The sequence below is a fragment of the Lissotriton vulgaris genome, chromosome 6 (genome assembly GCF_964263255.1).
Source record: "Lissotriton vulgaris chromosome 6, aLisVul1.2, whole genome shotgun sequence".
Classification (NCBI taxonomy): Eukaryota; Metazoa; Chordata; class Amphibia; order Caudata; family Salamandridae; genus Lissotriton; species Lissotriton vulgaris.
In genome coordinates, this window is record NC_141694.1 from 35,726,592 (window position 1) to 35,740,664 (window position 14,073).

Consider the following 14,073-nt stretch of genomic DNA (forward strand, 5'->3'; position numbering starts at 1 on the left):
CATAGGGCGTGAGCCGGCGGGTGGGCATAGGGCGTGAGCCGGCGGGTGGGCATAGGGCGTGAGCCGGCCGATGAGCATAGGGCGTGAGCCGGTGGATAAGCATAGGGCGTGAGCCTGCGGATAAGCAATAAGCATAGGATGTGAGCCTGCGGATTAGCATAGCGTGGGAGCCTGCGGATTAGCATAGCGTGGGAGCCTGCGGATTAGCATAGCGTGGGAGCCTGCGGATTAGCATAGCGTGGGAGCCTGCGGATTAGCATAGCGTGGGAGCCTGCGGATTAGCATAGCGTGGGAGCCTGCTGATAAGCATAGGGTGGGAGCCTGCTGATAAGCATAGGGTGGGAGCCTGCGGATAAGCATAGCGTGGGAGCCTGCGGATAAGCATAGGGCGTGAGCCTGCGGATAAGCATAGGGCGTGAGCCTGCGGATAAGCATATGGCGTGAGCCTGGGGATTAGCATAGGACGTGAGCCTGTGGATTAGCCTAGCGTGGGAGCCTGCGGATAAGCATAGGGTGTGAGCCTGAGGATAAGCATAGGGTGTGAGCCTGAGGATAAGCATAGGGTCTGAGCCGGAGGATAAGCATAGGGTGTGAGCCGGAGGATAAGCATAGCGCGTGAGCCTGCGGATAAGCATAGGGATGTGAGTCTGCTTTAAGTACCTCCGACAAATTCATCTGCATTTTCTTTTCCCACGGAAGCATCTGCAAACATTTAGGTACATGTGATGCAGTGGCTGCAGGTTTGTATCAGCTGAAGTTGTGTAGCCTCAAAGTCTGAGCTTAATAATGTCATGAAATGTGTTTTAAAATGAAGAGTGATGGTTCTAAAGCCTCTTGAATCTTTCTTTTTACAGAGCTCTTGGTAACACTTACGCGACAAAATGAGTAACAGCCACCCTCTGCGCCCTTACACCGCGGTGGGGGAGATCGACCATGTGCATATACTGTCGGAGAACGTGGGGGCGCTGATGAACGGGGAGGAGTACAGCGACGTCACCTTTATTGTGGAGAAGAAGCGCTTTCCTGCACACAGAGTTGTTTTGGCAGCTCGATGTCATTATTTCAGGTATGGTCCTATGTGTGAGTTGTATATATTTCATTGTTTTGAAACATGCTTCTAATATTTATGGCACTTTTTCAATTACATATTTTGCTTCAGCTATCATTAATGCAGCCATCCTTTCCTTCAACATACCTACCTACACCCCAACCTCTTAGATCCTTCATTTGCCCAAAGACTTAAGGTGACTGCGTTGCATTTCCTTTCCTGAATAGGCAGCACAAATTCAATATGCTGAGGTGTTCAGATACTCTTCACTGTAACATCTGCATGGCATAACAGCTTGAATGCTCCTTCACATATGGCAGAAGAAAAATCATTTGATGCTACAGTACCACAAACGATAACATTCAAGGCTCTTTGTATCCCCCTCAGAGCATACCTCTGAAAACACAAGAATTTATATGGGCCAAGTGGCAATTTTGTGGCGGTCAGGCTAATCCTGCCAAGTCTCCATACCTGCTTCAAAACAATACTAAAACGCAATCCCCATGATAACACCCAATCCCTTCCAAGATCTTATCGAAACCTCTGCTCGCTAGACACAGCTGGTCATTCCCAACCAACCATAAATGCCAAGGTCTCTTACCCAAACACAGGGTGGAACCTCATCAGACGGAATACCTTTTGGTACTACTGCCTACTTCTTCTCACTTAACAAATAGAGCCAATCCCATCCAGCCTTGAGCATCCAGATCTCACTTTCTTCCTTCTGAAAACCTATCCCCTTTTACACCAGTAAACCAACCATAGTCTAATAAAATTGGAACCATAAATTACTTCAGCTTGCGAGTAACTACAACTACACTCCAAGCAACTCTAGAGCAGCCTTACTGGACCCACAGCAAAAATGGGCAAAGGTACAGTTCCACAAAAGTCAACAGAGTGGATTACAGTTAAATCAAATATAAATACAAATACAATAGGGTGGTTCATTGGAAATTACAGGGAGGGGGGGGGATCATCACAGTCCAGATCACGAGGAGGAGTACAGATGTTGCCACGGTAGTCATTCCAGGGGGCCCATATCTTAGACCATTTTCGGGGGCAGCCTCGGGCCATGTACACTGTCTTTTCCTTTAGCATGCACCAATCAAGGTCTTTTTTTCAATCTGTAACCTTGGGTGCGTGCGGAGCCCCCCAGAGCTGAGCGATATTCCTTTTGGCGACGATGCAACTGAGTGTGACCCATTGTGTGGTGTGGGTGTTGAGGTCTGTAGACTCCCAGATGTTGAGGAGGCATCTGGGCGCTTCTGGCTTGATTTCAACTTCTAGCGTTTCGCTCATTACTTCGTGTATCTTACGCCAGTATTCCTGGATTAGTTCACAGTGCCATATTATGTGCCTGAAAGTGCCCATTAGGGTGCATCCCCGCCTACAAGACCCGTCCGCTGGCCCACCCATGTGGGTCAATTGGGGACCTGTTATGTAAATTCTGTTCAGGATCTTTAGTTGAACCAGTCAGAGACGCGCCGGAATCGCAACAGTTTTGGGGGAGGAGACCGTAGCTTGCCAGATTTCATCGTCTAATTCGATGCCGTCTCCAGTCCTTTTTTCTCGTAACGACAATAGGGGATTTTCCATATTATTTATAAGTTTACATAGGTCAGGGAAATAGCCCTTTCAGGTAGATGGCCATCTAGTAGTCTGTCCTCCAGTGGGGAGGTATCTGGTGGAGAGGAGTTACGGGGCAACACTGTTTGCAGTGCATGTCGGACTTGTAGGTAACGAAAACGCTCCGAATCTGCCAGTGCATATTGATGTTGGAGGGTGTCGAAGGGCTTCACTCCCTCTGTACCCCAGAGGTCCCGAATATGGGAGATGCCAATTAGATACCATTTATCAAAGCCTTTGGAGTTTCCCAAATCTCCCAGTTTTTGAGAGTCCCACAGGGGTGTGGCAAGAGTCAACCTAGTGCTCCAGCCGAGCGACTTGGTTGCAGAATGCCAGATTTTAACTGTATGGTCGGTAGGGCCAGTGAGTGGGTATCTGCCTGGTTTGGAGTATAGTGCACAGTTGTAGGTCTCATTTGGAAGAAGCCATCAATCCATATTGAACCCTGGGTTGTCGGGGCGACCATAGGTGCTGTGATTTATTGCTGTAAGGTGTGCTGCCCAGTAGTACCAACTGGCTGATGAGGATTATGAATCCGAAACCGGTCCCAGGATGCTTTTTTCCGGTCCAGGGAAGACATGGCTTGGCAGTTCGGGCTGGACTGTTCCCATGAGGCACAGGGTCAGACTGATTTGCATATGGCCATGTCTTAACTGGGGTGGCTGAGTGAGCTAAAGAATGGTGATGGATTAAACCCAGATCAGTTGACTGGGGGTGAGTGTTTGATTTGCTCAAACTCTCTGTCCATCATCCCCTTTTGTATCGCTTTGTTCGCCCTAAGTTGGCAGGGTATGCTAAGACGTGAGTCTCTTGCTCACTTGGCCACTGGATTCAAGATAGCCTGGCTGATGAGGATTATGAATCCGAAACCGGTCCCAGGATGCTTGTTTCCGGTCAGGGAAGACATGGCTTGGCAGTTCGGGCTGGACTGTTCCCATGAGGCACATGGTCAAACTGATTTGCATATGGCCATGTCTGAACTGGGGTGGCTGAGTGAGCTAAAGAATGGTGATGGATTAAACCCAGATCAGTTGACTGGGGGTGAATGTTTGATTTGCTCAAACGCTCCGTCCATCATCCCCTTTTGTATCGTAGTACCAACTGAGCTTGTTTTTGCAAAGCAATACGCGCTCTTCCACCCCAAAGAAAGTCTCGCTGGAGCCCTTCTATTTCTCTAAAATATGAGTCCGGGACGGGGTCGGCTGAATTTTGCAGGGCATACAGGAAACTGGGTAGGGACATCATTTTAAAAAAGGCCGCCTTTCCCAATAGAGAGAGTGGGAGTGACTTCCAGTTTGCGATGTCATGTTTGAGTCTTTGCAGTGGGTCAACAAGGTTGCGGGCATATCGGAGAGTGGGATCAAGAGAGACAAATATGCCTAGGTATTTGAAGCCTTCTGAGACTATCGGTATGGGGCAGTTCCGGGGTATCGGAGGAGGACCCCCAGAGAGGACATACATGAGGGACTTTTGCCAATTGATCCTAAACCCGGAGTATCTGCCAAATATGGCCAGGATGTCGAAAACAGCAATCAGGGATCTCTTGGGGGACCTGAGATAAAGAAGGATATCATCCGCATATAGAGAAATGCGATCTTCCCAGTCCGCCGACCATCGCATTCCACGAGTCATTACATCCCTCCGGATCCATGCTGCAAGGGGTTTGAGGGCCAAAGCGAATAATAAAGGAGAAAGGGAACACCCCTGGCGGCCCCCCGCTAAGTATGAAGGTCTCTGATTGTTTATTGTTCACGACTACTTGGGCCATTGGTGTGCTATAGAGTAGGCGCACTCATCGGCCGAAGGTCGGCCAGAATCCCAGTTTTGTGAGCACGGCAAAAAGAGAAGGCCACTCGAGCGTATCAAATGCCATGGTGGCATCTAGGGAGACTATGATTGCTTCTTCCAGTATGATCAGTACCCTACCCAGGACTCCATGCACTCTGCGCAGATTTAGAGCAGTATTCAAGTTCAAGTTCAAAAGACCTTTATTCGAATTTCATAAAATTCATAAAAGTACTGCAATAAAAACAGCAATTCATTAAAATATACAAACATACAAAAAAGAAAAAGTATTATAAAAATTTCATGATATAGGGTTCATACAATTACAAAATAGTGCAAAGATATGGAGTTCCATACAATTGCAGTAAAGTGCAATAAGCTCCAGTAAGACTAGTTTCTATTTTCAGGGATTTTCCATCATTTTACGCACTCGTGTAGCCAGTCTTAAAAAAGTGCTGGTGCGAAAAATTAATTCATCAGTATCTAGGGAAACCAACATACTATACGATTCTTTAAGTGAGAGTGGTCTGTGTTTCTTAAAATATGGAGTTAAGAGCATTTTAATAAATCTAAGATAAAATTTACAAAAGAATAGGAAATGCAAATCATCTTGTGTGCTAACACCATCACGGGGGCATGGATTAAAATCAGCACTGTGGCGATACCCCAAAGGGAAAGACAACAAAAATTTTACTGTACCCGCCCTTAAGCGAAACAAGAGTGATCTCTCCCAACTAGTCATAGGAAGGGACAGATAATTCGGGAGGGGTTGTCTACACAGTTCGTACTCTACGTATTTTGCAACACTTGATTTCTGCAATTCTCTTCCTATCGTTTCAGTGTTATAAAGTGCATACAGTGCATTTTTGACCTCAAGTTTATCCTTGATTTCAATTGACATAGGATCAGTAAACAAATTGCCTCTATCCACTGCAATAAGGGATTTAGAAGCTTCTAGGAGCCAAGGAATAGCCATTCCATAATCACAATTTAAACAGTCCTTTATGATGTTTTGTGTGAGGACGGCCGCATTATTCCTCCAGACTCTGATCCAGAAAAGTGCTGGTCTGGCTCTAATAAAGTCACTTATATACGGAAAATTCAATTCACTATGACAATTAAAATCAGAGGATGAGATCGGGCGCCCAACATTTTTCTGCAGAAGCGACTTTCCTCTCGTTGTATACAATGACTGCTTCCCGACCCCCAGACCTCAGCTCCATATGAGGCAACAGGTGAGCACTGTAATTTAAAAATCTTTAAAATAGCCTAGGTGGCACCAATTTTCTTTGGGCGCGGAAGACTCAAAACCGAATTGGTGGCTTTCGAGAACTTGCTCGTGGAGTGGGCCAAATGCCCACTCCACGAGCCGTTCGCAGCGAAAACCAACCCTAGATAAGGAAATGTAGGAACAGATTCTAATTTATCTGTATGGTGTTGAGTTTCCTTTTGCCAGGACCACAGGACATGATAAAAGATTTTTTAAAATTGACCCTCAAATCCAGACCCTCCATGAAATTAACAAAAGTATGTACAAGCAGACGAAGAGCATTTGGTGTGCGGGCAATAAGCACCGCATCGTCTGCATATAAAAGCACTGGTAAAGGTTTCCCTGAGATTATCGGAACATCTGTTGTGACTTTTTTCAGGCAATTAGATAAACCATTAATATAGATATAGAGCGGTATTCCTTTTCGGCATAAACCCTGATTGATCAGGGTGTACTAAGTCGCTTATTACCTTGATCAGCCTATTAGCAAGTACTTTAGCTAGAATTTTGGGTTCTGCTTGTACTAATGATATAGGGCAGTAGGAGGCGCAGTCTGTTTTGGTTTTCCCTTCCTTGTGGATTGTGACAATGGTTGTGATTTTTTTGATCTAGGGGCAACGATCCCTGCTCAGGGCTGTCTTCAAACATAGATTTCAAATATGGGGCTAATTTATCTGGACGGAGCTTATATAGTACGATAGGGATACCGTTTGGGCCGAGGGCTTTACCCGAGTGCACCACTCGTATCGCAAGCGCTATTTTGTCAGTGGTAAGAGCACGATCCATAAATGTTCGGTCGGCTTCCGAGAGTAGATATATTTCTAAGAAGGACTTATAAGAAAGCCACAGTTTTAGCACTTAACATACATAACAAAACATGCACTCATGTAAACTAGGAGCAGCTAATGATCAACATGAAACAATCATATGAAAATGTACATTTTATTCTTGAAGATTAAAAAACATAGAAATTAAAAACAATACATTTATAAAAATTGCAAAATTCATAATACAAAGTATGGGACAACACAATAGGAAAATAATTCCAGTTAAAAAGGGAAAGAAACCACTATTATGAGTTGAATAATAATCCTACTCCAAATTATAGATTTGATTTAGCAATTTTTGGAGTAATGTTCCTCAAAAGCTTAGTGTTTCTCCACCCCAAACAGTTGCATCAACGCGTTTCGGTTAAGGCATGTAAGTATTCAAAGCCAAAAACCTTCTTCAGGATTAAAAAATAGTAGTATCCCACAAATACATTATCTGAAATAAAAATACACGAAATAAGATATACACAACATGACTGACACAGTGACCATCATAACATCATGTTATACAACACTGCTCCTATAAACATACATCATTCACAACAATATCTGTGGACTTAACACCCTAAGAAATTCATTGTATTAATAGAAACAACAGTCATATATGCAGAAACTTGTTGCAAAATTACTCCTCACTGTGTATATATAATGATACTCGCGTAGGAATTGGTCATGATATCATGTACCAACAATAACTTATACTGATCGTTTCATAATCTCAGTGAATATAGGCTTCTTACACATCCAGAGTATAGCCTATACCTCCTTGACACACAAGTGTACAGACAGTGCAGATTTACCTTGTGAATCAGCAAAATGATATTTTTCGCGATACTATTGGGATCATCTGTCTTCCACGAATACCTACAAACAACTTTGCTCAACCAGCCAGTTAACCCTGACTTCCTTTTTGGTCCCGAGGTAGACACAACCCTCGAAAAAATTAAAAAGGACACTGAGACGGCAAAATCCATGGGGCTCTGCAGTTACAGCATTTTCGGGGCAGTTCCTTTTGTCGCTCCGGTAATAGGGGAGCCTCTAGAGGACAAGCCTTACAGCAAGCCCAGTACAGCAAAGGGAGCACGCAAACCACCTATACAAAGAATAACAGGGGTGGATATCGTGGGAACAGCGCCAAGGGCAGAGGACGTGGAAGTAACAATGCCAGATCCTCCGCCCCCAACAAACAGTGACGCCTTTTAACACCTGTCTGGGGGAGACTCCAGCAGTTCCTGGGAAGGCATTACCACACACAGGTGGGTGAGACAACTTATCCAATATGGCTATTGTCTAGAACTAACCTCCACTCCCCCCAACCTACCCCCAAGGCACCGTCCTATGTCCGCAGAGCACATGCACTTATTGCAGCAAGAAGTACTCTCCATGCTGCAAAAAGGGGCAATAGAGCTCGTGCCTGCAAAAGAGCAAGGTACAGGGGTGTACTCTCTGTACTTCTTAATCCCAAAAAAAGACGGTTCCCTGCGGTCCATTCTAGACCTCAAACCCCTCAACCAATACATACTGTCAGAACACTTTCATATGTTAACCTTACAGCAGGTCCTACCATTGCTCAGTCAAGGCGACTTCCTAGCAACCCTGGACCTCAAGGATACATATTTCCACATTCCCATTCACCCAAGTCACAGGAAATATCTCAGATTCACCATCACCAATCAGCATTACCAATTCAAGGTCCTGCCTTTCGGGGTCACCACTGCCCCCAGAGTGTTCACCAAGTGCTTAGCAACTGTGGCTGCGCACCTTCGGAGACAACACATCCATGTCTATCCCTACCTGGACGACTGGCTTGTTCAAGCGAAGTCGGCCCAGCAGTGTGCCAGCCACATGTCACGCACAATTCACCTCCTACACAGTCTAGGATTCTCACTAAACAACCAAAAGTCGCACCTTCAGCCCGCTCATGCGCAACAGTACCTAGGGGCAACATTAAACACTCTAACGGCAACAGCGCAGCCAAATTCTGCCAGAGTCAACAGCATGCAGCTGCTAATTCAGAAGTTCAGGCCTCAACAATCGCTCCCAGCGCAAGTATTCATGCAGCTGATCGGTATGATGGCCTCCTGCATATTCATAGTCCCGCACGTGAGGCTGCACATGCGTCCCCTTCAAGAATGCTTAGCACGACAGTGGAACCAGGCTCATGGGCATCTGAAAGACCTAGTGTTGGTGACCGGTCGTGCATACAACTCTCTGCATTGGTGGAATCCACAAAACCTTTGCAGGGGACGACCGTTCCAAGAGCCTGTCCCACAGATAGTGCTGACGACGGACGCATCTCTCCAGGGCTGGGGAGCGCATGTCCTCCATTACACTGTGCAAGGACTATGGACGGCACAGCAGCAAAAGATGCATATCAATCTTTTGGAGCTGATGGCAATCTTCATGGCACTGAAAGCGTTCAAGTTGCACCTGTGCAACAAGGTCGTGTTGATCCGGACGGACAACATGACTGCCATGTATTACATCAAGAAACAGGGAGGCACACACTCCCCGCAGCTATCTCACCTAGCCCAGAGCATGTGGAAGTGGGCCATCCAAAGGAACATCTTCCTCTTGGCGGAAGATCTCCCGGGCAAAGACAACCAGATGGCGGACCTGCTCAGCAGGTACAGCCACCAGATGCACGAGTGGGAGATACATCCATCAGTACTCCAACCATATTTCCAGCAGTGGGGTCATCCAGAGATCAACCTCTTCGCCACAAAAGAGAACGCAAAATGCCAAAACTTCACCGCGAGGTTCCCACACCCGCAGTCTCAGGGCAATGCGATATGGATGAACTGGTCAGGCAGATTTGCGTACGCTTTTCCCCCAGCCCCACTCATACAGCTAGTGGCGCGCAAACTGCGGCAGCACTCCATGACGCTCATCCTGGTTGCTCCAACGTGGGCACGGCAGGCTTGGTACACCACGTTCCTGGAACTTTCAGTGGTGCCTCACCAACGGCTGCGCCTCATGCCCAGTCTCCTCACTCAGAGCCATGGAGACATTCAGCACCCAGATCCGCAACAGTTGAGCCTTGCGATTTGGCTCCTGAGTTTGGCTACCTCAACTTGCCCCCTGACTGTATGAACATCATCAAGGAGGCAAGGCGACCTACAACTAGGCCGTGCTATGCAGCCAAATGGAAACGTTTTGTCATCTACTGTTCCAACAATGACATTAATCCGATAGATGCGTCCACGCAAAACATCATATGTTACTTGCTGCATCTATATCGATGCAATCTAGCGTATAGTTCCATTAGGATACATTTGGCCGCCATGGCAGCTTATCTTCAAAACAGGCAGCATCTTTCCCTCTTCAAAGTGCCTGCAAATAAAGCCTTCTTGGAAGGCCTCAAAAGAGTGATCCCTCCCAGACACCCTCCTTCGCCTGTCTGGAATCTAAACATCGTTCTCACCAGGCTCATGGGGCCACCCTTTGAGCCTCTTCATTCTTGTGAGATACAGTTTCTTACATGGAAAGTGGCTTTTCTGATAGCCATCACATCGCTACGAAGAGTCAGTGAGCTTCAAGCCCTGACAATTCAAGAGCCCTTCCTACAAATTCATGCTAATAGGGTAGTGCTGCGCACCAACCCCAAATTCATGCCTAAGGTAATCTCGCAGTTCCACATGAATCAAACTATAGAACTGCCAGTTTTCTTTCCAAACCCAGATTCAGTGGCAGACCGGGCACTGCACACCTTAGATGTCAAAAGAGCTCTCCTGTATTACATGGACAGGACAAAAGACTTTAGAAAGACTAAACAACTGTTTGTTGCCTTCTCTCCACAACACAAAGGCAACCCTATTTCCAAATCAGGTATAGCCAGATGGATTGTTAAATGCATACAAATCTGTTATCAAAAGGCTAAACGCACTTTAACAGTTCCCCCAAGAGCGCATTCCACACGCAAGCTAGGGGCATCCATGGCTTTCCTAGGTAACATTCCTGTAGAGGATATATGTAGAGCAGCCACATGGTCCACCATACATACATTTACCAAACACTACTGCGTAGATGTACACTCCAAACAGCAAGCCGCTGTAGGACAAGCTGTTCTCAGAACTCTCTTTCAGACTGCTGCAGCGGGCACAGGCAACCGCCGCTAAGGAGGTAACTGCTATTTATTCTATGGACAGATATGAATTCAGCAGCCCACATGCCTCGAACGGAATATGCTACTTACCAGTATGCATCTGTTCTTGGCATGTAGGGCTGCTGACATTCATATCGCCCGCCCTCCTACCCGGTGCCTGTCGCAGCTGTAGCACTCAGAATCATTTTCAGGCATGGTCATCACTTTCAGTATTACATTCCATCTCTGCCACAATGGCGAAAAACAATCTGGGGATGGAGAGGATGCCCATGCGCACTGTAGTCCAGGGGAGGAGCCACCTATCTCGTGATACTTCGAAGACTCTTCCAGGACAACAATGTGCAATCATCCGGACCCAACACTAGGCGGCGATCTATGCACAGATATGAATGTCAGCAGCCCTACACGCCAAGAACAGATGCATACTGGTAAGTAGCATATTCCTTCCTGAAGTAGTACAATATCTGGTGACAGTCTATTGATATATTGCAGTACTACACTTCTCTTAATTTTGTCCCCCAACCCGTTAACATTCCAACTTAAGATTTCAACTTCTTTGTTCCACTGTACACCCATTGACATGCACATAGAGCGTAACGATTTGTTTTGCAAAGAGGGACTGTACATTGAGATAACACAAGAAGTTAGAAACAAGAAAAAACAACCCCTCCCAACAACCCCCCACCCTGCTCCCCTGCACTCTGGGCTCGTAACTGCCCATAATTCTCAAATGCAGAGGGCCTGTCGCCCAACAGTTTACTAAAAGAAGAAAGTGGGGGGGAAGGCCTAAGCGCCACGTCGTCCCCACTTTCTACCACACAAATTACAGGTGCATTTCGTAGCAGAGAGTCAAAACACAAACTATGAAGGATGTCAGTACATTGGTGTATAGTTCGACATCTTCAAGCGTCAAGGGACTGCGAGCGAAGCTCAACCCATGGAGAAAACAGACCGGTTCGGAACTGGTCTATGGAAATATATTCCTTGTCTCAATGGTCGATGGAGCTCATTTACGGTGAGGTCTTCCAGCTATCCAGCCAGTCAGATGCCACCTCCGGTAGGTCGAAGAATTGAGTTTTTCCATCGGCCTCGACATGCGGACGCGCAGGGAACAGCATGGCGTATTTGAGACCTTTTTCACGCAGCCTTCGTTTGACATCAAGGAATGAGCGTCGACTCATCTGCACTCCCTGAGTGAAGTCAGGAAAGAAGGCGATTTCTGAGTTATCCAGTTTGATCGGAGGAGCAACCCTGGCGGCTTGTAGAATTTTATCTCTGTCTCTGTAATTTAGCAGCCGGGCCAGTATCGGTCGTGGCGGGGGCTCCCGGCCTCGGGCGACCCCCAGGTACCCTGTGTGCCCTTTCGATCACAAACAGCTTGGACAGGCCCTTCGGTTGCAGTTTCGTCGTGATCAGGTTTTCAATGAACAGGTCTGTGGTGGGACCCTCCGATTTTTCTGGCACTCCAAGAATGCGGATGTTGTTGCATCGATTGCGCCCCTCATAATCGTCCAGCTTCTCCTCTGCGGAACGCTTGGAGTTCCCTGATGTCTGTCTGCAGTTGCGAGGTGTCTTCCACAAGGCTGGTGGTGGTGAGCTCCAGCTGCTTGACTTTTTCCTGATATTTTGCGAGGTTGGCCCTGATCAATGTCACTTCAGAGGAGAGAGTGTCGATAGAAGAAAGAACCCCTGTAATAGCTGCCATTAAGTCCTTCATTGTGGGCTAAGTAGGATCTTGTTCTGCCCCACTCTGTTGCTTGTCACCAGGTCCACGTCGCTCGGGCAAGTCTGCCTTTGGACAGGTGTAACGGTCGAGCCTACTTTACTGGGCTTTTTTGGTACCCTTTGCATTGGACATAGTTAAGGCTTTAGTCGCTCGTCAGGCCAGCAGCACGCTAAGTAGAAATTCCGCTGGGTTCAGATCTGTCGCCCAGCGTGCAAACGTTGGTCCACGGACAAAGCCTCTTGATGCGGAGCACCTGGGGCGTTGTTCGCTTTTTCAGCACCTTCGCTGGCACCTGCATTGGTCCTCAAGCACTCCACGAGCAGCGAGGGCCCCCCTCACCCCAGAACGGTCTACTCGGCGCGAGAAGTGTCCGCTACATGGGTTTTAGGGTGCAAGGCCACAAAAGTCAGTGTTGCCCCTAGTGGAGCAGGCCAACAGCAATGGCACAGGTGGAGGAGCTAGAAGGAGGCGAGGTGGGAAGGTGAGGGGAGTCACATGTAGCCCCCAGCCGCTAGTATAAGGATGGCGCAATGATTTGTGGGCGCCTGTTTGTCACTCACATGTAGAGGCACTCCTGAGTTTCCTCTCGGCATAAGTAATTGACCTCTCACTCTGGGACCGGTGTGCAAGGCCGCTGATTCAGGTGGAGCGCGGGCTGGTGATGCTCCAGAGTTCGGTGCCACGCGCGATGCAGGCAATCTCCAATTTGGCAGTTTGCCTCCTAGGTGACCTGGGGGGGAGGGGGCCCACATCTGCACACATGTGTCCCGCTGCAATGGAAACAGCAGTTCCGGAGCTCCCCCCACACAATCGGAGGGCTCCAAGCGATCAGCCTCGGCTTCATGTGGCACAGCGGGCGTGAATCCGCAGGGCCGGGCACCGCCGCAGCCCTGATGTCCGGGGTCAACTCACCGCGTGCGGCCGGTTGAAGTGCTCTTGCTGAGCACCAGGGCCCGCTCCTTCCTTGTAGGTCCGATATATAGGCCCCAGGCAGCGGGGCAGAGCGCAGATCCGCAGCTCCTCTGCGCCAGGGGCGTTGATAGTCGTCAGTGGGCCTCGCACTGGTGATTCGTTGTCCCCCGTAGGTGGGGGAGGGGGAGCACGGCGGCATACCCAGCTTCCGTAACGGCAGTAGCAACCACACGAGGCCCTGCTTTTTCACAGATAGGAGGCCTCAAATGCCAGTCAGGATATCTCCAGCTGTAGACATCCGGTTTGGTTTTAAGTTGCTTCAGTGGGCACTGCTACTCCTCCGGTGTGTAGATCTGAAACCGAAGGAACGGATCAGTGTATCTGATTAGTGGGGCAGGAAAGGGGCTCCGGAGAGACTCTAACAAGCGGCCAAGCTGTTTCGCCGTGAAGCCACGCACCCTACTCTGGGACTTTTGACTCAGCATCACAAGACCTAACCAAACTAGACAATTTGCTTATCTCAATGAAATCTCGAGTTTGTCTTATAGTGAATGTACTGACCTGCTAGCACAATTCCAAGCAGTAGATCACAAAGGGAGCTGCTGAAAACTTCCTCAAGAAGATCATGAACAAAAAAAACTAAAAATAAATCACCCCCCCCAGGGTACGCCTCTCACCTCAGAACAGATTGCAAAATTGTGGAGAAGGCATAGAGGAAGTATTACAAGGAAAATAAAAAATCACTGTATCGGGGGGGAAAGTAAGGACCTA

General features: G+C 47.8%; 1 protein-coding gene across 2 annotated transcripts in view; it reads left to right on the forward strand.

Moving 5' to 3' along the window:
• BTBD9 (BTB domain containing 9) overlaps nucleotides 1-14,073 on the forward strand; it is a 980,923-nt gene that overhangs the window by 79,198 nt on the left and 887,652 nt on the right. For both annotated transcript variants that reach the window (XM_086925891.1, XM_086925890.1), the window contains exon 2: nucleotides 855-1,066. In XM_086925891.1, the coding sequence (XP_086782017.1) occupies nucleotides 882-1,066 (185 nt within the window). In that variant the 5' untranslated portion in view covers nucleotides 855-881. The remainder of the gene's footprint in view (nucleotides 1-854; nucleotides 1,067-14,073) is intronic.